Source organism: Mus musculus, chromosome X (genome assembly GCF_000001635.26).
Source record: "Mus musculus strain C57BL/6J chromosome X, GRCm38.p6 C57BL/6J".
Taxonomy (NCBI): Eukaryota; Metazoa; Chordata; class Mammalia; order Rodentia; family Muridae; genus Mus; species Mus musculus.
In genome coordinates, this window is record NC_000086.7 from 134,942,688 (window position 1) to 134,967,694 (window position 25,007).

General features: G+C 42.0%; 1 protein-coding gene across 4 annotated transcripts; it reads right to left on the reverse strand.

Moving 5' to 3' along the window:
* Positions 1 to 1,838: 1,838 nt before the first annotated feature.
* Nxf2 (nuclear RNA export factor 2) lies at positions 1,839 to 22,067 on the reverse strand. Of its 4 annotated transcripts, none has more exons than NM_031259.2 (22): positions 21,941 to 22,067; positions 19,237 to 19,331; positions 14,781 to 14,883; positions 14,363 to 14,516; positions 13,905 to 13,988; positions 13,676 to 13,780; positions 13,478 to 13,558; positions 13,278 to 13,347; positions 13,036 to 13,124; positions 12,822 to 12,929; positions 12,541 to 12,650; positions 9,805 to 9,841; positions 9,200 to 9,454; positions 9,062 to 9,117; positions 8,803 to 8,910; positions 8,643 to 8,701; positions 8,415 to 8,530; positions 8,282 to 8,324; positions 7,660 to 7,732; positions 7,000 to 7,179; positions 2,205 to 2,265; positions 1,839 to 2,101 (listed from the first exon to the last, which is right to left on the reverse strand). In NM_031259.2, the coding sequence occupies exons 1-22, from the start codon at positions 21,973 to 21,975 to the stop codon at positions 2,066 to 2,068; spliced, it is 2,058 nt and encodes a 685-aa protein (NP_112549.1). In that variant the 5' UTR covers positions 21,976 to 22,067; the 3' UTR covers positions 1,839 to 2,065. The 4 variants fall into 4 exon arrangements, with proteins under 4 accessions (NP_112549.1, NP_001276664.1, NP_001276665.1 ...); NM_001289735.1 differs by having other exon boundaries at positions 7,000 to 7,197; NM_001289736.1 differs by lacking the exon at positions 21,941 to 22,067 and adding an exon at positions 21,142 to 21,210.
* Positions 22,068 to 25,007: the final 2,940 nt, after the last annotated feature.

Sequence of the window (25,007 nt, forward strand, 5' to 3'; positions counted from 1 at the left end):
ATTGTGATTTGTTAGGCAATATTCTGTAGCTATTCCTTTGAGGCCTGCTCTTTTTCTTTTTGAAGGGAAATGGAATAGAGGTGGATGTGGGGGAGGGGAGGGAGGGAGACTAGAAAAAGCTGGGGGAGGGGAAACTGTGGTTGGAATGTATTGTATGAGAAAACAATAAAATAGAACAAAATGTATGGCATATGGAGTGGATGTATACAGATTTATTTCAATAACTGGTACAATGGAAATGACAGGTATTAAAGTGTGCCACTGGTATTATAATTCAATTCATATGAAACTTACACTCACATAAATGTATGTATATGATAAAAATATTTCATATAACACTAAGAAATATGTATGATGATTGATGTGTTTAAAAATAATGTACATGGCTGGAGAGCTGGCTCAGCAGTTAAAAACACTTGTTGATCTTACAGAGGACCTGGGTTCAATTCCCAGCATCCACATAGTGGGTACCAACCATGCGTAACTCTCATACCACAGCAACCTATGCTCTCTTTGGGCTTCACTGAGCATTTCATAGATGCTGTACATAGGCACACATGTAGCCAAAACATCCACATTCATAAAATAAAAATAAAGAAAAAAGGGTGGTGTATATAAAGATTTCTCTGAGAAAGAGGGTAGGGAACTGTGGGAATTGGCAGAGAGTAGTACTGTCTGGGCTGTCTAGGATCATTGTGATTGTAGACAGACAGACGGGTTAGGCCACACCATGAATTCCATGGTCACTGTTCAGAAGAGCCACCCAGCAGCTCAGAGACTCTGAGTTAAGCCCAAAGATGTGAATGCTCAACCGCATGTGGGGGTCATCTCCATTTCTTATGAGGAGACTAACAAATGTGCATCAGGGCCCTGTTTCCTCCATGGTATGACTGAGAACTGACTTACAGAAACTTGTGTCTGAGTTCTTACATGTAAGAACAAAGTTGGCATGAACCTCTATAAAATTCTATCCTATCTTGAAAATTCATATTAAGTAAATATTTGTGCTTTTATCTTAAAAAAGAACAAAGTAAGCATTATTCTTTTACGCCATGAAAACTATCCCCTTAGTTCATACTTTATTGAAATCCATGCTCCATCATATAGTGCTGTCAATGCACATGAAATACTGCAAGTGTTAAATAGTAGGCAATTACAGCAAACACAGTGAAGGCCAAGGGTAACTTATCAACGTGTAGGACTGCAGGTCCCAAGTTAAGGACCTATAATTAGAAAACTCTGTATCACTATTAGTTGAATTTCATAATGTGTGCCCATTTATTATCTAGTGTAAACATTACAAAAAAGGAGGAAATCCATGAGACAGGAAACAAACTTTGTAGATTCCTCATTTTTAACATTTGCCTAGAATTGGAGATTTCTAATTGCCTCTCTGGGAAAGGTCCCATAGAACTGTCCAAAAAGTAAGACTGTGCTCTATTGTTTGTTAGTGACAACTGTGCCTGAAGGCCCTCCTTCAAACCATAGTGATGGAGCACCTTGCATCTTTCCTGTGAACAATGTGTCCACAGACAGGCTGTCTCTCCTGATCTCCAGCATGGTCTAGTTTTTTTTTTTTTTATAATACTTTTTGTACAGCTCCTTACAGAGTGTGAGGCAGAAGAACAGAAGGAAGCATAGGGAGAGCTCATCACTGCAAGTAGCTCTTACCCTTTGCATGAGGATTTATTTACAATGTATCTACCGAAGCAATTCTTACCAATCTGTTTGGGGCCAGCCAGAGGTTAAAGTAGTAGAAGTTTGAGAACAAAGGTCCTGTTGGTCCTGGTACCTCTGGCTCTTGGCTTAAGCAGGAGAAAAGCACTTCAAGACATAATAAGCAAGGTAAAGAAACTCTTTATTATGAAATCACAAACAACTTTGGAGGGAGACAGAAAAATTGCCAATGTGGGGAGAGGGGGTTATATTACTTGGCCTACATGTTAACTTTTGCTTCTTGGTCAGAAAGGCCTCTCTCTATTCCCAGGTGTGGGAAAGGCCTTATAAAGGGAAATAATGTGGATGAGGAGGAATACTCTATCCACAGGACATCTTTAGTATCCTTTTATTTGAAGAATTCCTTTGGGATCTTGCCCTCATTCTGCAGGGAAAGAGTTAAAATGTTAGAAGAGCCCTGCATTTGATCCCCATTTGCTGAGAGCATAGAAACATCCATATTTTACTACTAGATTCTCAGACCTCACCTGGAGAGCAGTGAAGGCCTCACCAGCTTTGGTGTAGTCCCACTCGTTATCTTGAAGGCACCTGGGGAAACAGAAATAACATGATCAACTGAATAGATACAGAAAGCACCTTTGACAAAGTCCCACACTGCTTCCTGATAAATGCCCTAATCAGAGTAGGAACTAAGGGGCCATATATGGAAAAAGTTTTAAACAATAACCTTATAGATAGCATTATGCTAAACAGTGAAAAACTCAAGGCACTAAGATCAGTGGGATAAGACAAGGGTGTCTACTCTTTCCACCTCTTTTCAACACAGTTCTTGAAGCCTTATCTAGAACTTTAATAAGAGAAAGAGGTAAAGGGATGCAATTAGGGAAGGAAAGGGGAAAAGTGTCTTTTTATTTGTAGATGATTCTATACCTAAGGAACACACTAATGATTCAACCATGAAAAATTCTTAGAATCAACAAATACCTTCAGGAAAGAGGCAAGATACCAAAGCAGCACTCTTATAAAATTCTTAGCCTTCTAGCATACCAATGACAAAAAGACTGAGAAAGAAATCATGGGAATAATTCCATTAGCAACAGACTCAAAATTAACTTGTAATGTACCTAACCAAGGAAGTGTAATACATGTGAGATGAAAACTTAAGAACTCTGTACAAAGATAGTAGAAGAAACTAGAAGGTGGAAAGGCCTATACTTACAAATCAGAAAAAAAGTATTGTGAATCATGTATTCTACAAAATGATCTATCAAGTCAATACAATCCCAGTAAAACTTGCAACTTGATTCTTCACAGAAACAAGCTGAGCAGTAAGAATACTGCTGGAAGCATCACCACACTTGACTTCAAGTTATAGTAAAAAAAAAAAAAAAAGAAAACCAGTAATAAAAACATCAGAGGATTGGCACAAAGACAGACAAGAAGATCAATATAATAGATCAATAGAATAGAATAAGCCCAGATATAACTACATGCAACTACAGACACCGAATGTTTGCCAAAGGTAAACAAATACAGATGGAGAAAAGAAAGTTTTCTTCAACAAATGGTTAAAATCCAGAAAGACTGGATATCCACTTACAGGAAAGTGAAACTATATTCTTCTCTCACTCTGCACAAAAAGCAACTCCAAATGGATGAAGAACCTCAACATATAACCTGAAACCCTCAAACTTCCAGGGGAAAAAACATGAGCATACTACAGGATACAGGTATGGATAAGAACTTTCTGAATGGGACTCCAGATAGCAAAACCAACAATTAACAAATGGAACTTTGTAAGATTAAAAGTTTCTGTAGAGGAAGGAAACCCAACTGAGTGAAGAGGCAGCCCAAAGAAAAGGAGAAAATATGTGTCAGCTATATATCTGACAGAGGATTAGTGTCAAAAATATACTAGAACAAAACAAAACAAAACCCGAAAAGCATGAACATCAAGGAAACAACCCAATCCCAGTAAAAATTTGCTTTGGGACTGAATAGAAAGTTCTCAAAATAAGAAATATTCAATCCTTCATAGAACATGAAACAAAATAATCACAGGAGGTAGAGGGAGGGAGGGACCAGGGAGGAAAAGAGAAGAAGGAGGGAAGAAAAGGGGGGCAGGAACAGGTATTGGAAAGAATAGACATACAGAGGATCAGGAAATTGAATAGAAACATGTAGCAGAGGGGGATGAGGAACTGGGATAGCCACTGAAAGTCCCAAACTCCAGGGAAGTGAGAGGCTCCCAGGAGCCAATGGCAATGACTTTAGCAGAAATATCCAACAAAGGGGAGATACAACCTGTAGAGACCACCTCCAGTAGATAGTCATGGTCCCCAGATGAGGGATAGGGCCACCCACTCATCTAAAAATGTTTAACCCAGAACTGTTCCTGTCTAAAGGAAATACAGGGACAAAGAGTGGAGCAGAGACTGAAGGAAAGGCCATCCAGAGACCGCCTACCTAGGGATTCATTCCATCTGTAGACACCAAACCTTCACATTATTGCTGATGCTATGAAGCACTTGCTGACAGGAGCCTGGTATGGCTGTTCCCTAAGAACACCTGACCAAAATAGATGCAGATACTTACAGCCAACCATCAGACTGTGCCCAGGGACCTCAATGGAAGAGCTAGGGGAGGTACTGAAAGAGCTGAAGCGGTTTGCAACCGCGTAAGAACAATATCAATTAACTGGACCACCCCGAGCTCCCAGAGACTAAACCACCAACCAAAGAGTATACATGGAGGGAGCCAGGACTCCAGATACATATATAGCAGAGGTTGGCCTTATCTGGCTGACATCAATGGGAGAGGAGGGAGGCTTGATGGCCCAGCATAGGGGGATGCTAGAGGAGTGAGGAAGGAGTGGTGAGGGGGTGGAGGAGCAATTCTATATAAGCAGTAAGGACTATTAAAAGTCACTCTGAGACAAGCTGAGCTGCCTAGAAGTCACTCAGACTAGCCAAGTAGTCTGGAAGAAGCAGAGATGAGCTAAGCTGCTTAGAAGCTCAGTGTAACAAAGGATGCTTTTCAGCTTCTTGAGCTGCTTTCAGATTGTGGAGTGGACTCTAGGTTTCCTGCTTTTGTGAACTGTTATCTATGCTGGCGTGGGTTTTGGCCAAGCCACTATCTTTGAGTCATTTATGCTGTTAACCAGCTCTTCATCTATGTTCCTGTTTAAGTAATGTTAAAAGAACTGTTACCAAGTTGGACTTTGGTAGTATCATTACTTTGCTCTGTCATCAGTTCCATATCTGGGGTTTCTTCTTCCAAGGTGTGCCTACTTCACAAGAATCTATCCTATAACTGCGACAGATTCATTGTAAGTTATCTCAGGATAGAATTGCTCAGTTAAGTTCAGTGATTATAATCATTAATCTCACTTGTGAACTAGACACACCTTGGAAGAAGAAATCCTAATTTGGAAACTGCTTACATAAGATTGCCCTATAGGTATGTTTATGTGATGTTTTCTTGATTTTAATAGATGTAGCAAGGGTTAGCCCAGTATGGGCAATCCTATCCCTGTATGGGTGGTCCAGAGTTGTACAAGAAGGCAGGATAAGCAGGGAGCAAAACAGTAAGCGGCATTTCTCTATGGTCTCTGATTGAGTCCCTGCCTTCATGTTCCTGCTTTGTGTTTCCATGGTGACTGACTGTAAGGTGCAAGCCACACAAGCCATTTCCTCCCTATACTGTTTTTGGCAATGGAATTTATCACAACAGTAGGAAAACAAACCAGGATAGTGACCCTTAATTTTGTGTGTCTGGATATTCATATCTTCCTCTAGACTTAGGAAGTTTTCCATTATTATTATTTATAAGCTTTCTACTCCTTTGGAGGTTGAGAAAATGCCTTCCTGAATACCAATAACTCAAATCTCTGCTCTTTAGTACTGTCTCAGAGTTCCCATAGCTCTCTCCATTCTTCACTTTTCCCCAAGCTCTATTTTTCATGCTTACTAATGCTTCTGCATGCTTTAGCCTCCAGTTTATGCCATCTATCATATTGTAAATTTAAGTGAAGGTACTTAGCAAACAGATGCAAAACATGATCAAAACCTAAATATTTGTCAAGTTTCTCGTAAGATTCTTGAAATAGTTCTGACTTTATGATCATTGAGCTTACTTGAAGCAATATATATATATATATATATATATATATATATATATATATATATATATTATCTGGAAGTTGTCCTATACCGATTACTGCACAATGGAGGAGGGGTGATAGTAGCTGTCCTCTTTACTCTTGTACTAATACAGTTCCTTTTGTTCACTCATGAGGTATTTGCATGGTGTTAAGGGTGTGGGGGCTCTAAGAAGCATTCAGTGTTACTGAGGAGTGCCTGGTATTGGTTTTCAAATCTCAGCTCTGGTCCTTTTCTCAAGTAAGAAGTAGTTCTATGGATGGCATATATGACATGGTATGGTGGTTTGAATGAAAATGCCTTCCATACACTCATACATTTTGATGTTTAGTCATCCTGGGAGTGGAACTGTTTGAGAAGGTAGGAGGTGTGGCCATTTAAGAGGATGTATGTCACTGGGAGTGAGCTTCAAAAGTCTCTCTCTGTAACCCACAGATCAGGATATAAAGCTCTTAGCAACTGCTCCCGCCCCATGCCTGTCTGCTTTCTGTCATGATGATCATCATGGGATAATCTTTGAAAAGTGTAAACAAGACCCCAATGAAATGTTTTCTAAGACTTGCCTTGGTTATGATATCTCCTTATAGCAATAGAATAGTAATGAAGACACATAGGCTCTTCATTTCCTGTCTTATAAATTCAGACATAGTGGTTTTCCACCTGACATTCCAAGTTCTTATCCTGGTCAGTTGGTATGGGAATACTACTCAGCATGTTGATGTGAGTAGATACTGGTAGGAAGACTTCGTTCATCTGTTATATTCCCCTGCTCTCCCTTATAGATTTTTAGTACTTGTTCCTCTTTATGCTTCTATAAATGAAACTGGTTTCTTAATGTAGTTTTGGTATATTTAATATACAGAAATGCAAATAATTATTGCATTATTAATCTTATATTCAAAAAAACATTTTGAGTTTGTTTTTCACTTCTAGTTATTTCTTAGTTTATTCCTCATGATTTTGCATATACAAGATATGCCACATGGATGGTGTGGTGTTTCAAAATCCCTTTAAAATATCAGTATAGATTAGGACACACATTCCTAAATTCACTTTGGAGAGGGGAAGTAAAATATCACAACTATTTTTCAAATTGCCTGCAAAGTACCATTATTTGCTAGATCTCTCACCCCACCCATTTCTTTGCAAACCCCATACTCACTTCTGAGACCAGTCAAGTTTCATTCCAGACTGCACAGAGAAAGACTTCACCATTTCCTGCTGTTCTTCAGAGAGCAAAGGCTTGAATGACGTGTCGGGTGCAGGCAATGAGGTGAAGGCCTTTTGTATCTCTTTGGGACTGGCATTCCTCACAATCAGCTCATCGTTCATGATGCAAATTCTGAAGGAAGAGTGCACTCTAAGGCAAGTTAAGAAATGGATAAGCCTACTTTATCAATGGTAATCCTATATTAACTGCCAATCACTAACAAGATGGTTTCCACATTCCATCTGTTCCTGGCTCCCAACATCCTTGTTTGGCTCTTTCTACCCATCCCATATAAAGTTCAACCTCTTAAAGAACAACTTGATTAGAGTTTTGAATTTTACCCCAATGTATTTACCCTGCACAGCAAAGGAAGACCCTGAATCAGAGCTAAGTCCCACATCTTGGCCAATGACACAACATGTAAATATTCTATCAGGAAGGAACCTAGTATCCTGATCCCAAAGTCCACACTCTCAAACACAAAGCTTAATTGTTGGCTCTATCTGTTGGCCTTCTAGAATATTGAAAATATCCTGAGAACTGGATTATCATAGTGTCACACTGCTGGCTTTGGGCATGTGCAGGAATTTCCAGAAGCAACACAACACAGACCTTGAATCGCTGCAAGGGATAGCAATGAAGATCCTCGTGAAGGCACGGATGCAGCCTCGACATTTTCCTTCCACTTCAAGGACAAGAAACAATAATGTTTTCTTAGGATGGCACCTTATTTACATATGCAAATAGTATTCTCAATTCAGGGTTTTATGCTGAAGGGGTCAGAACCAGTCAGTTATTGGCCTGGAGTCAGGAGGGTATGGCATGAATGGGGAGGGCAATTCATTGCCATTTGATGTGTTCCTTTCAACATTTTGAAGCCTGGGATAAATCACTTCCAGTGTTTGATTGGTCTTTTTTCACATTTGTCACATATATAAGTTTAATTAGTCACATTTTACAAATAAAGAACTGGAGATTTTATGAAATTGGCCCAAAGCTACAGAGTATGGAGCTAGGGTGAGAAGCAACAAACCCCTTAGACTGGGTCCCTTACCTGTGAGCAATTCGGTAAAAAAGCATGGACAAGTTAGATTAAGATGGTTTGTGGGTAGTAGAACATAGAGGAGGACAGGAAGGAAAGGTACAGAATGAGAAACTGGCCAATTGCTCAGAGGTACCCATCTAGTGGAGGAAGCACAAGGGGACCTAGAAAGGGAATTCTACAGATACCCACCTTCCATGAATAGTCCATTCACAGAAAAACAGAGCATCATTTCCTGAAAAGGAAGATGGTAAAAGCCATGAGCATAGGATCCTACATACGTCCAGATTTCTGGGTATGACCTACAGAAGAACCAGACACTCACCGTGTGGAGAAACAAGTCCACCAAGAAAGAGCAAAGATCATGCTGAGTTTTGGGTAACAAGCTAAGAGAGTTCACGATGTCATGTTTTGTGTGCTTCAGCAACTGCATTCGCATGCCTATAGAGGAGTGAAGAGGCAAAGGTCACAAGCATGATACAACCTAGCCACTGACACTGAAAATTGTGTCCTTAACTCCCTTACCCTGCCCAGTCCTCTCCATCACACTTACTTGAGTCTTGCTGCCTCTTTAGATCTCTGCTGTATTTGAAATACTCTTCCAAGTTGTTCCTTGGAGAAAAGAGGAAGAGAACAGCATGTTCTATTCAATACAGGCACTTTCTAAGGAGAGGCACACTGCTCCAGAACAGAGCTTGAGCTGTGATACTCACAGGTTTGGGTCACTGACATCGAAAGGAACTGACAAGGAGAAGCAGGCCTGGTCATGGTAAGCATCGAGAAGACGAAGTCGATCTCCATTGTCATAAAACAAGTAGTACCTAGGAGGAGTAAGGAGCAGAAAATATAGAAGAGGTTATCTCTGTGGTCTGAACCCTAAGAGACCTGAAATCAACTATGGGCAAAATGTGATTAGGTAGTTCACCTTGGCTCAGCTTCCCCCACATTTCTTTAAGTTCCAGGGGTACTTACTCTTTCAGAAATTGTAGAACTAGATTTTTTATGACTTCAGATGTGTTACAGCTTTCCTGAAACAGAAAGTCATTTCAGACTATATATCTAACAAAGTGTCTTTTGGAATACCACACATCCTTCTTGGTCCTTTCTCACCTTGCATGGTTGCGGGACCTCGATGTCCATTTTTGTTGGTACTATTAGGTCCTTGCCATCCTGAGGATTTCCTGTTGGTACTATTAGGTCCTTGCCATCCTGAGGATTTCCTGTCGGTACTATTAAGTCCTTGCCATCCTGAGGATTTCCTGTCGGTACTATTAAGTCCTTGCCATTCTGAAGATTTCTTGTCGGTACTATTAGGCCCTTGCCATTCTGAAGATTTCTTTTTGGTACTATTATGTCCTCGCCATCCTGAGGAAAGGAAGAGGAGGCTAGAGCAGTGCACAGGTAAAGTAGATGGCACTGGCTGACTAAGGGGATTCAGAGACCCAAGGAAAAATAAAGGGTCAGAAGCATGGTTTTGATTGCCTCTGGAAATTACAGGGGTGATAAAGTGAGGCTTGGTTTGATGGGACTGTAGGATTGTGTGTATGTGTGTGTGTGTATTTTTCTAAGGAGAATATTGATGTGTTTTTCAGGAATCCACATCATCTAAAATGGACAATGGTCTGATGCAAACATATAATGTACATGAAAACCACTTTTAGGACAGGTGTGGAAGTCATTTGTGAGTGAAGACATTGTTGGAGGCAGAAACTTACCAGACGCAACAGCTTGGGGAATAGGTCATGAATAGTACTGTCAAAAAAAAAAAAGGCCAAAACATGTGAGTTGCAGTTCAAGTTTGGCTTGCTTTTATTTCTTTGGGGACTGTTGATTGCTCTCCTCCCTCTTCTCCCCCTGAGTACATCCCACCCACACTGCATTGGCCACTTCTCCAGGGACAGAAGGAGCTACATTGGGAGCCTATGGTCCATGGCTTCTTCCTTTTCCTTGCCTGTATTCTTTTCCTCAGAGTACCCATAGAAGGATCTGCAAGGAGCAAGGTACTGGGGAGAAAGCCCAGGGCTCTGCCACCTCGTTAAGTTTCCAGGGTTTTACAGGATTCTGGGACACGGAATGAGGGAAGTCAGGCTAAGGACTCAAGAAACAGGAAGGTGGGGTTGTGACAACAGAGATGGAGTTAAATAAAGTAAGGTAAGGGAGACATGAGGGGAACTTAAGAAGGTAGAGACACAATAGAAGAGGAAACCACACCAAAAGAATGGGAGATGATCTGTCTGGCCTGGTGCTAGAGGTCAGGGGTTAGGGTTAATAGGGGAATTAAAGGGCTCCGCTTCAGCAATCATTTTTCCCATCAGCCTCGAGCCAGTCCTCGGATGCAAAGCAAGGACTTTACAGTACTGGGTCCAGTAAATGTAGGCTCATGTTTTTCCTATGCTGACCTCAGTCTTGAATAATGAGCCTTCTTAGGGGCAGAAGTTATTCCTCAGGAGAAGATGTGAAAGGCAAGTAACCAAGCTCAAAACAGGATGAAGAGCTTGTGGCCACTCTTTGCGGTCACTTTACTCTCTCCTGTGCACTTGTGCCTACCTGAATGGAAGTCTTATTTTCTAGGAGTCAACTAGCTTGTCTTAGGCTGTATGCTAGGTAGGACCTGGTGGTCCATCCCATAATCAGCCACCAAACAAAGTCATTATTGCATATACCAGCAAGATTTTGCTGAAAGGACCCTGGTATAGCTGTCTCATTTGAGGCTATGCCAGTGCCTGGCAAATACAGAAGTCGATGCTCACAGTCATCTATAGGATGACCCCAATGGAGGAGCTAGAGAAAGTACCTAAGGACCTGCAACCCTATAGGTGGAGCAACAATATGAACTAACCAGTACCCCAGAGCTCGTGTCTCTAGCTGCATATGTATCAGAAGATGGCCTAGTCGGCCATCATTGGGAAGAGAGGCCCCTTGGTCTTGCAAACTTTATATGCCTCAGTACAGGGGAATGCCAGGGCCAAGAAGTGGGAGTAACTGGGTAGGGGAGCAGGGCAGGGGGTGAGTATAGGGGACTTTGGGAATAGCATTTGAAATGTAAATGACAAAAGTATCTAATAAAAAATTAAAAAGAAAGATACACAGGGAGGGAGGGAGGGAGGGAGGGAGGCTACTTGGCAGGTAAGTAGGGAAGGAAGAAGAGAGATGGTGCCCTCTGGGGCCTGTCTTTCCATCTTTCTAGTCTCTTCTGCTCTCTGCTCCCCAGTGGCAGCCCATTTCTGGATCCTTGATCTAGGGAGGTAGAGCTCTCAACAAAAGGCCATGTCTGCATCACTCCAGGGTCTCAGCCCTCAGCTTAGAGCAGGTCAGCCTTCGGGGCATCCTAGGTCAAATTAGGTGATAGTTCAGGAACAAGAACAGAATGCTCCTCTCAGGACAGGGGAGGAAGGATGCTATCATTGGTATGAGGCATTGGAGGATTCTGGAGGAATCCAAGCGAAAAACAACCCAGACAAGGTGAAAGAGACAGGGGCAGGGTAAGAAGGAAAGGATGTCTGAAAGAATAGCTGAGCATATAAAGAAGGCAGGGCCTGTTATCCTCCCAGAGGATCAGCAGTACTTACTCTTGCAAAAGTACATAGTATGGAAAACAGGGCCCCCAATGGAGAAGCTAGAGAAAGCACCCAAGGATCTAAAGGGATCTGCAACCCTATAGGTGGAACAACATTATGAACTAACCAGTACCCTGGAGCTCTTGACTCTAGCTGCATATGTATCAAAAGATGGCCTAGTCGGCCATCACTGGAAAGAGAGGCCCATTGGACTTGCAAACTTTATATGCCCCAGTACAGGGGAACGCCAGGGCCAAAAAGGGGGAGTGGGTGTGTAGGGGAAAAGGGTGGGGAGGTATAGGGAACTTTTGGGATAGCATTTGAAATGTAAATAAAGAAAATATCTAATAAAAAATAAAAATAAAAGAAAAAAGAAAACAGAATGCTAAACAGAATTTAAGAGAAAAAAAAAAGAGTAGCTCAAGCTATCAGTGGTTAATGGTGCCTGCGGTTGTTAGTTTTGATTTTGGACTTGACCTAAACTAAAAGCACCTGAGTACTCAGTGAAAAACTGTCTAGACTAGGCTGGCCTATGGCATGCCTTTGAGGGCATTCCTTAATTGGGTTTATGTGGGAAGAGCCACCAAGAACATAGGTGGCACCATTTCATTTACTAGGCTTTGGACTGGGTGAACGAAATGGTGAGCGGAGCACTAGTGTGCAGCCATCAATTCACTGCCTTCAGCTTTTGACTGTGGATGTGATGTGAACAGTTGCTTCAAGTTCCTCCCACCTTAACTTCAAAGCAATGATGAGCTGTAACCTGAACCTGTGGGCCAAATAAGCTGTTTGCCTCATAAGTAGCTTTTGGCAGTTGATTTAATCACAGCAATGAGAAAGAAAAACCGAGATATTGGCAATGAAGGGGAAAAGGACTTGGCAGCTATTGTGTACCTTATATACTCAAAATGATCCAAGAAGCAGTTGCAGAAGGGGTTCCCTTCCAGCCACAGCTCTTCCAGCTTCAGTTCTTTCACCTTCTCCAATTCCGTGAATGACTTCAGCTGAAAAAGATGGGAAAGAATTGGTAAAGCTGTCTCAAGGCAAGAAATCTTGGGGCGCAGTAGTTGCAGCCTCCTCACCCCCAGGCTCTCTGGCTGCATCTCACCATCACCCTGGTGTGCACCACTACCCATGATCAGCCCAACTCACAGTGCTCCCTTCTCATTTCTCACTTTATTTCGGGAGAGGTTCAGGATCTTAACGTGAGGGGCCTTCTCTGTCATGTCTGACAGCCCATCCAGCTGGTACAGTTTGTTGTTTGTCAAGTTCAAGGACAACAGCTTTCAGAGAGGGAGAGGTCAAGATATGATTACTATTCTGGTGCCTTGGTGACATTTTTCCCTTCATCCCATGCCTTCTTGAAATGTGCAGATTCTATGGCCTTACTTCAGGGATATCACTTTGAATGATCTGTAGTGTGGCAACCATGCAGCTTCTTCGATTCAGCATCATGTCAATATCCTTGTCCATTAAGTCTTCAGAAAGTGGAATAAAAGGAAGTAGAAGGCCGTCAGGGTCCATTTGGACCAGCACTGGTGCAGACATCTTTTCCAAGTTAACTATCCCTATGTTTTCCTCTTAGATACATCTACCCTCGCATGACCAAAAATTACTTTAGTCACCCATACCCTGGTCAAATCGGAACTTTTCGAGGTCCAGAGCTTTCTGGGAGGCGTCATACCGGTTCATCATAGATTCCTGCAGAGACAGAGGTGGACAGAATGGCTCAAAGGCTCTGGGGTTCATAGTGTCCTGAATTTCAGGGAGTAAGAGGAAAAGGAGGTGGGTCTGGGAAGTGGACACTCAGCATGTCTTGAGTCTGCATTACCCTTATGTACTCCATTTGTTCTGATGTAAACTTGTTTTGCACAGAATAGGGCACAACAGAAGGACTGACAAAGATCGCTATCTGTAAGAAGGAGAGGAGGAGAAATACTATGATCTCAAATTTCAAAGGTGATGCTCAGTCCTTGGTCAGTCGCCACCCATTCCAGGACTAGGTAGAGAGAATGCTGTTAGCACACACTTTTCTGCTTGTTTCATCACAAATCCTGTAGCTGACATCCTTCAATGCAGAGGCAGTCTTAGCATTCTGAACAAAGAACCGGGCCTGGGTTTTGTCATAGTGGAACTACAGGCAAAGAAAGGGGGGGAAAAAACCAACAAATATGTTAGAGCTCAGCAGCCAGCTCCTGCTGAGCCAGACCTCCCTCCTCTGTTCCCTTGTGTTTCCCTGGCTTCTCCAGCCTTCTTACATCAACAGGGATGAAGGGCTCACTACAGAAGTTCTGGATTGACCTCATTAGCCATGTCTTCTCATACTTTCTTCCACTGGGAATCTACATGTACAAATGAAGAACAGGAGAGATGAGAGACCCCTTGGAATCAGAATGGAGAGCAGACTTAACTACCAAGTAACCTTTCTTGGACACTCTACCTAGTGTTCTACCTAGCTTTAAAGAACTTCTAAAGGGACCGCTGACATGGTTCTTTGCTTTTGTGCTAAACACAGAGCTTCTAGACTAGGGGTTTTCAACCTGGGGGCCGAACGATACTTTCATAGCGGTGGCATATCAGATATCCTGTCCTAGATTCATTCTTTCTCCAGGCAATAGCATTTCTTCAGGTGACTGATATATTGTTATCAATATAATCTTCCTTCTTTTAGGAGCCATAATAGTCTAGCTAATGCAAACCTTGTTAGGATACTCACTGTGACCTTGTACCATTTCTCCTCAGTTTCATTTTCAGCATCCAGATCTGTTTCGCCCTCCTCAGTTTTACTATCATCCCACACATTAAGAAAATATTGGTCATCATAACTGCATCTTTCTCTCCTTCTTTTCATTCCCATGGCATATGGAGCACTAGGAAAGAGACAGAAGCAAAACGGCTATAAATACTAAGAAATTTTTTCGTGCATTGTCCCTGCAGTAACACCATGACTACAAATTGAGGGGCTTAACTAGTATTTAATCTCTATTTACTCTTCAGTTTCCCAGTGAATGAAGACCAGAGAGAGTGAAAGAGGTACACAGTCCTAGGGCTGCTACCTGCCAGTTGAGAGCTACTTGGACACTTACTATGTTACTTTGGAGTGATCATGAAATTTTGAAGGTGGGAGCACATACCCATAATGATCAAAATGATTGTTCTTTCTGTCAAATTGACTCCAGATATAATTCACACCTCTCTTTCTTCCTTGAAAACCATGGTTATAATTCATTTTGTATTCTGAAATTAGGAACAATACAAGTTTGCAGATATATCACAATGTTTAGTATAATAGGAACAATTTATCATCAACAGCAAGATGAGAATGTTTTCCCTTTGATTAAAAAAGCTCCACTACTTTCCACAATTCACCCACCTTCCTCCAATGCCAGGCTCTGCATTAAGTAAAAATTCAGGAACTAGGGCTGATTATCATTTCTTTTAGGAGTCATTTTGATCTGGAAAGGGCCCCTATAATCTCAATGCCTAGAATGCTAAGGCAGCAGTACGTTGAGTTGAGACCATCAAAGACTGTGATTTGTTCCACTCTTAGGGAAAACAAACACTTTGGTAGGCAGAGGAAGACGACAACTTTGAGCTATCTTACAGTGATAATTCACAATACACACTGAGCTGAACAAATGTCAAGGCACAAAACTACCAGAAAAGATATTTAAGCTAATCATGTGAGACACCATAGTGCCTGCTTTTAGTTTAAAAACACAAAAAGATGCACTAAAAAAATAAAATAATTATTTGTATCTGCTCTCCCCCAAGTTCAAGAAGCCCCACAGAAAAAAAAGAGAGGCCTCCTGACTGAACAAAGATAATTATGTCCAGATCTTATAAATGAAATGCAATATCAAACCAACTAACTTAGAATCTATTGTTAGTCAATGACCATAACATTTCTTATGAAGCTAAGACTTCCATACTGAGGTATAAGAATAGTATTGTACCATAAAGAGAAAAGATTGCCTCAACTATCTGTTCTACAACATCCACTGGCATGATGGGGAGCAAAAACTGACCTGCTGGAAACATGACAGGAAAGCTTGCTTAGGGTTTTATGTAAGGGCCAGTCCCAGCATGGCAGAACCAAGTTGACCATGTAAAGATGCTAGAGCTTGTAAAAGAAGCCACCCCACCCAGCTGTTTGCAATTACAACTCCTGTTTAATGTCCAGCCCTGCAGCAGCAGACTGCTTGAATGGCCTGTCTTCCCAACCACCTCTCTAGTTCCTGTGGACTACACTGAACCTCGAAAAGCTTTGCTCTTTCTTTTCATCTTTTTGTGTCAGTGAAAGACCCTTAGAAACACTGCCTGGGACCTCCAGTGGCCATAATGGCATGGACACATGTAGGTGACTCACACTATCCTTCCTTTCCTCCATTATGATTTCTCCATTCTCACCCTCAGCCCAGTAACAGCCTGGTTATAGGTGTGCCTCCACCTACTTCAACTTCACTGACTAGAGACTCCTACTCTTGGTTTAGACCAAGGGTTCCCCTAACACTTTTATCCCTGCCTCTCCAGATAATTCTTTGCCTTCCCATAACCCACTTGAAGGATCCTCTCTTCCCACTACAGCTCCAATTCCCTGTGGGCTCCACCACTACATATGAACAGGATCCCATTACTTTCCTAAAGCATCTCTCAGCTGCTTTTCTTTTTCCTAGTCCACTTTAATCTCTGTCACTTGCCAACCTGCACAAGGCAACCTACAGCTACCAATAAAATTAGAGATGGAAATTGGCACATCACAGCAAGAAAATCCAGAGAAATAATAAGGACATATTTTAAAAATCAGTACTCCAACAAAGTAGAAAATCTAAAAGAAATGGATAAATTTCTCCATATATACAACTTACCAAAGTTATATCAAGTTCAGATATGAAACTTAAATAAACTCCCTGTTCTTCAGTGAAATAAAACAAAAATTAAAATTCTCACAACCCCTCCTCCCACAAAGAAAAAAAAAAAACAGCTCAAGGACAGAAGGATTCATCACAGATTTCAACCAGACCTTCAAGGAGGACTTAAAACTAACACTCCTCAAATCATTCCAAAAACAGAAGCAGAAGGAACACTGCCTAATTCTTTTCACAAGACACAATTATGCCAATACCCAAATCGCACAAAGATTAAAAAAGGAAAGCAAATTGTAGACCAATTTCCCTTATGAATATAGAAGAAAAAGCGTCTCAATAAAATACTTGCAAAACGATCATCCACCATGATTCAGGGATTGTTCAACACATATAAAGATAAATGCGATCTACCACATTAAACAGGCAGAAAAACAAGAACCACAGGGTCATCTCATTAGATGTAGAAAGGCTCAACACCTCTGCATGATAAAAGTCCTGGACAGACTAGGGGTAGAGGAGACACACCTAAACATAAGAAGGGTGATTTACAGCAAGCCCATAGCCAATGTCAATCCACTGACTCAACACAATCCACATCACAATTTAAACACAACCTTCACAGAAACTGAAGGAACAGCTTTGAGCTTCACATGGAAACACAAATACTCAGGATAGCTAAAACACTTCTGAACTTATGGCATCATCACCATCACCAAAAACTGTACTACAGACCTATAGCAATAAAAACAGCAAGGTATTGGCATAAAAACAGACAATGTTGATCAATCGAATTGACCTGAAGACTCAGACATAAGTCCACAAACCTATGGACACCTGACTTTTGAAAAATTAACCAGAAATGCACACCTGAAAAAAAGATAGCATCTCCAAGAAAAGGTGCTGGTCAAATCGGATGGCTCTGTGTAAAAGAATGCCAACAGATCCATACTCATCACTCAACAATATTCAACCCTAAATGGATCAAGTACCTCAACATAAGGCCAGATATCCTGAATCTTATAGAGGAGAGAGGAGAAAGTCCCCCCTCCAGTTTGTAGGGGATGCGAACAAAAAAGTGTCATTCCAAAGCATCATTTTGACATAAGTTTTAAAAGCTTTTACAGTGGTCTGTTTTATTTGTCTAGCATCTAATTTTGTTTACTTGTTTTTCTTTATCATATGTTCAGTCAATGTTTTCTTATCCTTTTACTGATATTTTCTTTTCTCTCTCTCTCTCTCTTTCTTTCTTTCTTTCTTTCTTTCTTCCTTTCTTTCTTTCCTCCCTTCCTTCTTTTTTTCTCTTTTTAACCTAGCTTCTCTTATAGTCTTCCAATTTCCCTTAACTCAAATGAAAGCAGAAGAGATAGCCATGCTAACAGATATATAAAGCACAACACACAAGTAACATGAAAAAGCAAGGGAACATTATTACTAAAAAAAAGATCATAATTCTTGACTTACTGATTTAAAGGCTACTGAAATGCTAGTGCTGGAAGGTTTTAGGAAAGCTTCCAAGGAGAAAAGCAATTAATAGTCCTACTCAGTTGTAATGCCCAAGAACTGTACTAACAAGCAGCATGGCTATCCTTAAAGATGCAATAGTAGCACTTATATCTTGGTGGTAAACATCAAGTTGTCTAATTGAACTTAAGGGCTGCTCAGACAGAGACCATTCCAGAAAGCCAGAACTGGTCAAAATACAGCAGAGAAAACAACTGACTGTGGGGAAGCTAGTCCTAGCTGATACACCTGAAACACAATTCCTACACTTTTTGGCTCAGAGACCATTTCGGAAGAGGGAGCAGAAAGATTGGAAAAACCGGGGGCTCACTAAGTCTGCTGCACAGTTGTGATTTCTAGATATGGCAGGAGGCCACACCTGTGATATCTCAATAATCTCAGGTCTATTGAAAAAAAAAGACATGAACCGTGACATCATCAGCTGACAGGACAAGAAGAATGGGGAAATTTCATGGGACTATACTCGTAGATGAAGAGCTACAGTAAATTAAAGACTGCCTAGAAAGGAGCAATTAGTCTTCACTAAGGATGAGCCCCCTAAATGGCCATGCACTACCGAATGCTCAGCTTCAATAAGCATATACAGGCATGTAACAGTAAACAGACTTAGCGAGTGGTCAGATACTTATTTGCATTTATACAACATTAATTTTAGAAGACTGGATATGATAGGGAGGAGAAGGACATGGGCAGCGTTGGATGGAGAGGACGGAAGGAGAAATTATGGAATTATATCTTTATCAAATAAAACAAATGTAAAAAACAAGACATTGCTAATAGTACTTTGACCATATGATAAAATTTTAATTAAAAAATAACTGTTGCCGGGCGTGGTGGCGCATGCCTTTAATCCCATCACTCGGGAGGTAGAGGCAGGCGGATTTCTGAGTTCGAGGTCAGCCTGGTCTACAAAGTGAGTTCCAGGACAGCAAGGGCTATACAGAGAAACCTTTTCTCAAAAAACCAAAAAAAAAAAAAAAAAAAAAAAACCAAAAACTGTTTACTGTTGATTTTTTAATTAATGTAATTAATGAACTTTTAGCTGAAAGAATAAGACCAAGTAAAATGAAATTTAATGTTTTTGAAAACCACTATACTGTATCAACAACACTAAATACACATACATTTGAGAAAATACTCCTTTATCACATTCCATATTACTAACAATTTATAAATTGTTATAATAGGAATGTCCTTTTACCTGAATGATAGAATCTCTCAGATCTCTTGTATGGTAAACCATATCGTTGTTTATATGTCTCAGAATTAATGTTCTTCTGAACAAACATGGAAGACCTGAGAGAAGAGCACAATGAAACTAATTTATTTAAGCTGCATACTAATAAAATAGCACACACTACATATTTTATATGCTTTATACAATATTCATTTCTTATTTTATGTTTTAGACAGGTTCTCTCACTATTTAACCCTGGTTGGCATGGAATTCACTATATGCACCAGCCTCATCTTAAATTGCCAACAACGCTCTTAGTTGAAATTACAGGCATGAGCCATCAAACACATCCAACCTCAATCCATTTAACTATTTCGAATCCCCGTGACACTATCGCTATGATTTATTTACTCAGTCACTACTATTCTAAGTCATCTCACTTATAATTTTATTTAGTATATTTAAAAATTGTACCATTTATACATAAAGTTATGAGAATGTATTAAAGAGGGAATGAAATAAGTGGTGGCTAGAAAATTGGGAAAGAACAAAGAGTGTAAAATAGTTGGATTTCCCCAATTTAACGAGATTGCTCCATAGACACTTTGAAAACCTACTGAATTTTAAGTAAATATTCAGAAATAAACTCTACATGGTGTAAATAAGTTTACCCCATGGCTACGTTCACATTTCCAATGCTTTTCAATGGCTCCCTTCCTCTTCTCTTTTAAATGAATTTTTAAAAAGGCAGAAAATACGATTGTGTCCATAGGAACTATATTTAATAAGTTGAGCACTTTGGAGACAGAGGCAGGCAAATAGATCCCTGGGACTTTGAGGCCAGCCTGGTTTACAGAGATAGATCGAGGGGTAGTCAGGCTACACTAAAAAACTTTGATCAAAAACCCAAAATAAACCCAAACAAAGATGAGCAAAATAAGCCAAAGTCAGAAAGACAAATAGAGCATTTTCTCTTAATCAAAATATACATTAAAACACATGCATGTGTATATGCATACACACAAATGAAAGGAATGCAGAGAAACTGAGGGAAGAGGACTAAAAGGAGGAGAAAAAGAAAAGATAATGGGGGCACGATGATTTTCGCGTGTTTTCTCTTATAAGTCAAGGCAGGGACCAGAAGAAGGGACTGAAGTGGGGACATGAGAAAGTACTCAGGAGTGAATATGAACATTAATAAAAATATCCTAAGAGGAACCCTAAATTTTTAAGGTTAATTTTTAAAAGTCAAAAGCTAAGCAGACAATAAACAAAAGGGCAATAAGGAAAAGATGAGGTTTCAACTAGGAAGACATTGCCCTGATATCTCAAGCCCTTGAGAAAACTGTAAAAAGTTTGAAATTCAGCTTGCCTTCGCCACTTTCTGGGCTGAGGCTTCCTGGCAGAACCTCCGCTCCACTCAGCTCCACTCAGCTCCACTCAGCCCCGCCCAGCCCGCCCGCCTCGCCCCGCCCCGCCCCGCCCCGCCCCGCCTATGACGCTTCACATCCCTAGCCCGGGACTTTCTGGAAGCCACCAGCCACGTGTGTGTGTGGAGGGGAAATACGTCTCCTGCGCATGCGCCGTTAGGCCTCTCTCGTGTCTCTCTCTCTCTCTCTCTCTCTCTCTCTCTCTCTCTCCCCCCCCCTCCTCCGCCAGAGTCAGACCCGCCGCCCCCGCCCCCGCTCCCGCCGCGGAGCGGCTCGGGGCAGCATCACTTTGCATCCTCACCAAGGCATTCTTATAGTCAACAACTCCCCTACCAAGGCCGCCCACACCCCGCGTGTCCCACCCCGTAGCGACAGCTCATCTCCCCAACTGTGGATTCCCTGTGGCTGTTGTCTCCTCACTATGGTACCCACCTTGGTACCCGGCTACCCAGGTCACTTCACCTCTAAACTGTGGCTTTCCCGTGGCACCCAGGCTCACCTGCCCGTCCCGCCTCGGCCCCTTCCACCTGCCGCTTCGCCTTCCCACCGTGGTTCTCGGTACCGTACTCTCCACTACTTCGTCTCCCCACTGTGGCTCCCCACGCCTTGCCTCCCTAAGGTGACCCGCTTCGCCTTTAGGCGGTCTTTGTTTTCCCGCTTAGAAGCTTGGCCACCTCGATGTGACTCTGTCACCCTCAGAAGTCTACTTTGCCGCTTTGCCTACTTTTGGGCCTTTCCCACTAGTAACTTTCGAACTTGGAAGCGGTGGGTCCCAGGCGTTTTGCCAAACGGCCACTGTCACCACTTTTGGTCCCCTCTGCTGCTTTTCTGTGGTGGACTCTCGCTGCTTTCCCACCATTTCCCGCCTCTTGCCTCTGGTGTCGTGTCCTTCCTTGACCTCACCCTCAGTCTCACCACCACAAAACTAGATGGCCGATGACTACACCCCACTCTTTGCACACAGGGTTTCCCTATCATACGTGAAAAAAGTCGGCCACATTAATAAAATGTCCCTTGGCCTCCATGGAGAGCCCTCACCTCAGCATCTCAGCGGGCCACCTTTGAGCAAACCTGTAGAACCATGTAGGTCTTCTAACATAAATCCCCCTACCCTACTACGGGCGAGATAGAAAAGTCCGAAGGACTTTAGTCAGAGCCGAGCCAGAAGGAATCACAGCTCTAAAGATAAGCTCTTCCCCAGATATGCCGCCGCCGCCATCAGTATAACTAATGGCGGGAGCTTGGTACTTACTCTTCAGAGATGGGTATAAGTAATAAAAACTACTTTGGCACCCTACCTGCCTTGCAGATTCTCTTTTGGAGAGGACCACATTACACCAACGACTACACTGAACGGCTGCTCGCTCGCTCTGTCTAGTCTCCAGGAAACTGAGCCGTTCCTCGTGCTCTCTTCAAACGCCAGCGTCACGTGTCCACGTGACGGGGTAGATAACGGAGGTTCACGTGATCATTGCAGGCCCACGTGATCATTGCAGGCTCACGTGGTTATTGCGTGCTGCGTATGTAAACTCAAAATTCAGACACAGATATAGAGATTTGGCTCAGGCCTCTTTTTCGTTTGTCACCCCTGTTATGTATAGTCAAGAGCCCCTTGGCTGCGCGGAGTGGGTCGTCACTACTATTTACTTAGGTTGAAACCTACGTACGTACGAACACGTACGTAGTGGGACTTTAATCTCAGCACTCTGGAGGCAGAGACAGGTGGTTTTCTGTGAGTTTGCGGCCAGCCTGGGTGACAAAATAAAATCTTGTCTCAATAGTAATGATGATGATGATGATGATGATGATGGTGATGGTGATGGTGATGGTGATGGTGATGGTGATGATGATGATGATATAATAGCAAAATGAACCTGACACCATGTTTGTACAAACTGACACATGAGATGCCGTGAACAGGGGAACCTTATACCTAAGCATATCATCCTACTGATATGAGACTTAAATGTTAGTTTAATTGGGCATGGCTTTTACCCTGGATTTCCTCTCCCCCCCCCCCCGCTTAGCAAAAGCTGACTCTAGGGCCCATGCACTAACCACCCACATTCCTTGGTTAAATGAGGCTGCCAGATACTCTGTCATCAAACTTACAGCTTTGGAAAGTTACGATATCTAAGCCATGTCTTTGAAGCATTGGTAGATGCTCCTAAAAAAATGGCTCAAAAATGATCCTATTTCTCTTTTGAATTGTCAATAAGATGTAGAATTTACTTGACTTCCTTTACAAAACTTGCAGGTGCTTGTTCCTTTTGTAGGAGTCTGACAGCTAATTGCCTTATCCCTCTATAGAATTCATGGTACACATTTAAGCCAGTGTTTACAACTGCACGTCACCTCACTCAACAAAACTTATTTTAATTTTGTTGTAAATTCTTCCTCATTGACTTTGACTTTTAATGTTTTCTACAAGACTGTTGCTATTTTCTTTCTTTCTTTTTTCTAAAAGATTTATTTATTATTATACGTAAGTACACTGTAGGTGTCTTCAGACATACGAGAAGAGGGTGTCAGATCTCATTACAGGTGGTTGTGAGCCACCACGTGGTTGCTGGGATTTGAACTGAGGAACTTTAGAAGAGCAGTCAGTGCTCTTACCTGCTGAGCCATCTTGCCTGCTCCTGTTGCTATTTTCTAGTAGCTCCTTGGCTTGGCCCTTGTTTGAGGCACTCTACTTTCTGCCTTCTTTTGTATCGCTTGTTTTGTTAGCTTGAAGCAATTCGGCAAGATGGATGCCCCTAAACCCTTGAGAGCAGTTAGGTTTACCTCTGGAAGGGGAACTAACTTGTTTGAAATGGGGCTCAAAGGCACAAAGACCAGACAAAAGATCAACTACAGGCCTTCTTCTATGTATGGACTTCTGGCTCCCCCACGCCTCACTCCCTACTCAGGTTCCTCCCCTTGATCACTTCTTTACTCCTTATTATCCTCACATTTAACCCATATTTGAAAGGTTTTACTTACTGAACTTTCCCCTATGTCCAAACAAAATAGCCGGTGTAAGCTTGTCCCTGGTATGTCTGAAAAACAGAAGACCCTCTAGATGCAGTGGAGAAGCTCTGGCTACTGGGTGCCTGTTTCTCCTTTGCCAGGGCCAGATACAATTCTTTCTCTTTTTAAAAAATTTATAATGAATAATTTATTATTATTATTATTATTAATTTTTTTTTACACTCCAGATTTTATTCCCTTTGTTCCACATCCCATACCTCCTCCCCACTCCCTGTCTCCACAAGGATGTCCCCACCCCACCAGCCCTCCCCACTCCCTGGGGCCTCCAGTTTCTTGAGAGTTAGGTGCAGCTTCTATTTCTGAACCCAGACCTGGCAGTCCTCTACTGTATGTGTGTTTGGGGCATCATATCAGCTGGAGTATGCTACCTGTTTGGTGATCCAGTGTTTAAGAGATCTCGGGGATCTAGATTAATTGAGACTACTGGTCCTTTTACAGGATCGCCCTTCTCAGCTTCTTTCAGCCTTCCCTAATTCAACAACAGCGGTCAGCTGCTTCTGTTCTGCTTGGGTGCAAATATCTGCATCTGACTCTTCCTGCTGCTTGTTGGGTCTTTGGAGGGCAGTGATGATAGATCTCTTTTTGTGAGTGCTCCATAGCCTCAGTAATAGTGTCAGGCCTTGGGACCTCCCCTTGAGCTGCATCCCACTTTGGGCCTGTCGCCGGACCTTCTTTTCCTCAGGCTCTTCTCCATTTCCATCCTTGTAATTTTTTTCAGACAGGAACAGTTATGGGTCAGAGATGTGACTGTGGGGTGGCAACTCCATCCCCCACTTGATGCCCTGTCTTTCTGCTGGAGGTGGGCTCTGTAAATTCCCTCTCCTCTCTGTAGGGCATTTTATCCAAAGTCCCCACTTTGAGTCCTGAGCATCTCTCACCTCTTACATTAGTCCTTTCTATTGTTTCCTTGCTTCAATTCTCTGTAGCTTCCTGCTGCTTCTGCTAGCTCATTTGGTTCCGCATTCCTGGAAATGAAACTAGTCACTGTCACCTTGAATTAACTTTATCCCCACTTCCTCTCACCTGCTCACTCTGTCTCTCCTACCTCTACTAATCTCCCTCTTTCCACCTTCTGGATAATCTCTCAGTTTTACTCTGTAACCAAATTAGCTTACAACACTCTAAGGATTATTTTTCAAGGTTCTCTACATGAATGCAGGATGACAATTGTCTGATTCACTACAGCTGACCAAGTTAAAGCTACTCTTCTACTAAGTGACTGTGTTTTACTGTGTAAAAACAACCTGAAGAACAGAAGAAAATGGAAAATTAGTGAAGTGAACCCCCTAAATGGTCATCCAGTACCAAGTGGTCTGCCCTAAACTGATATACACA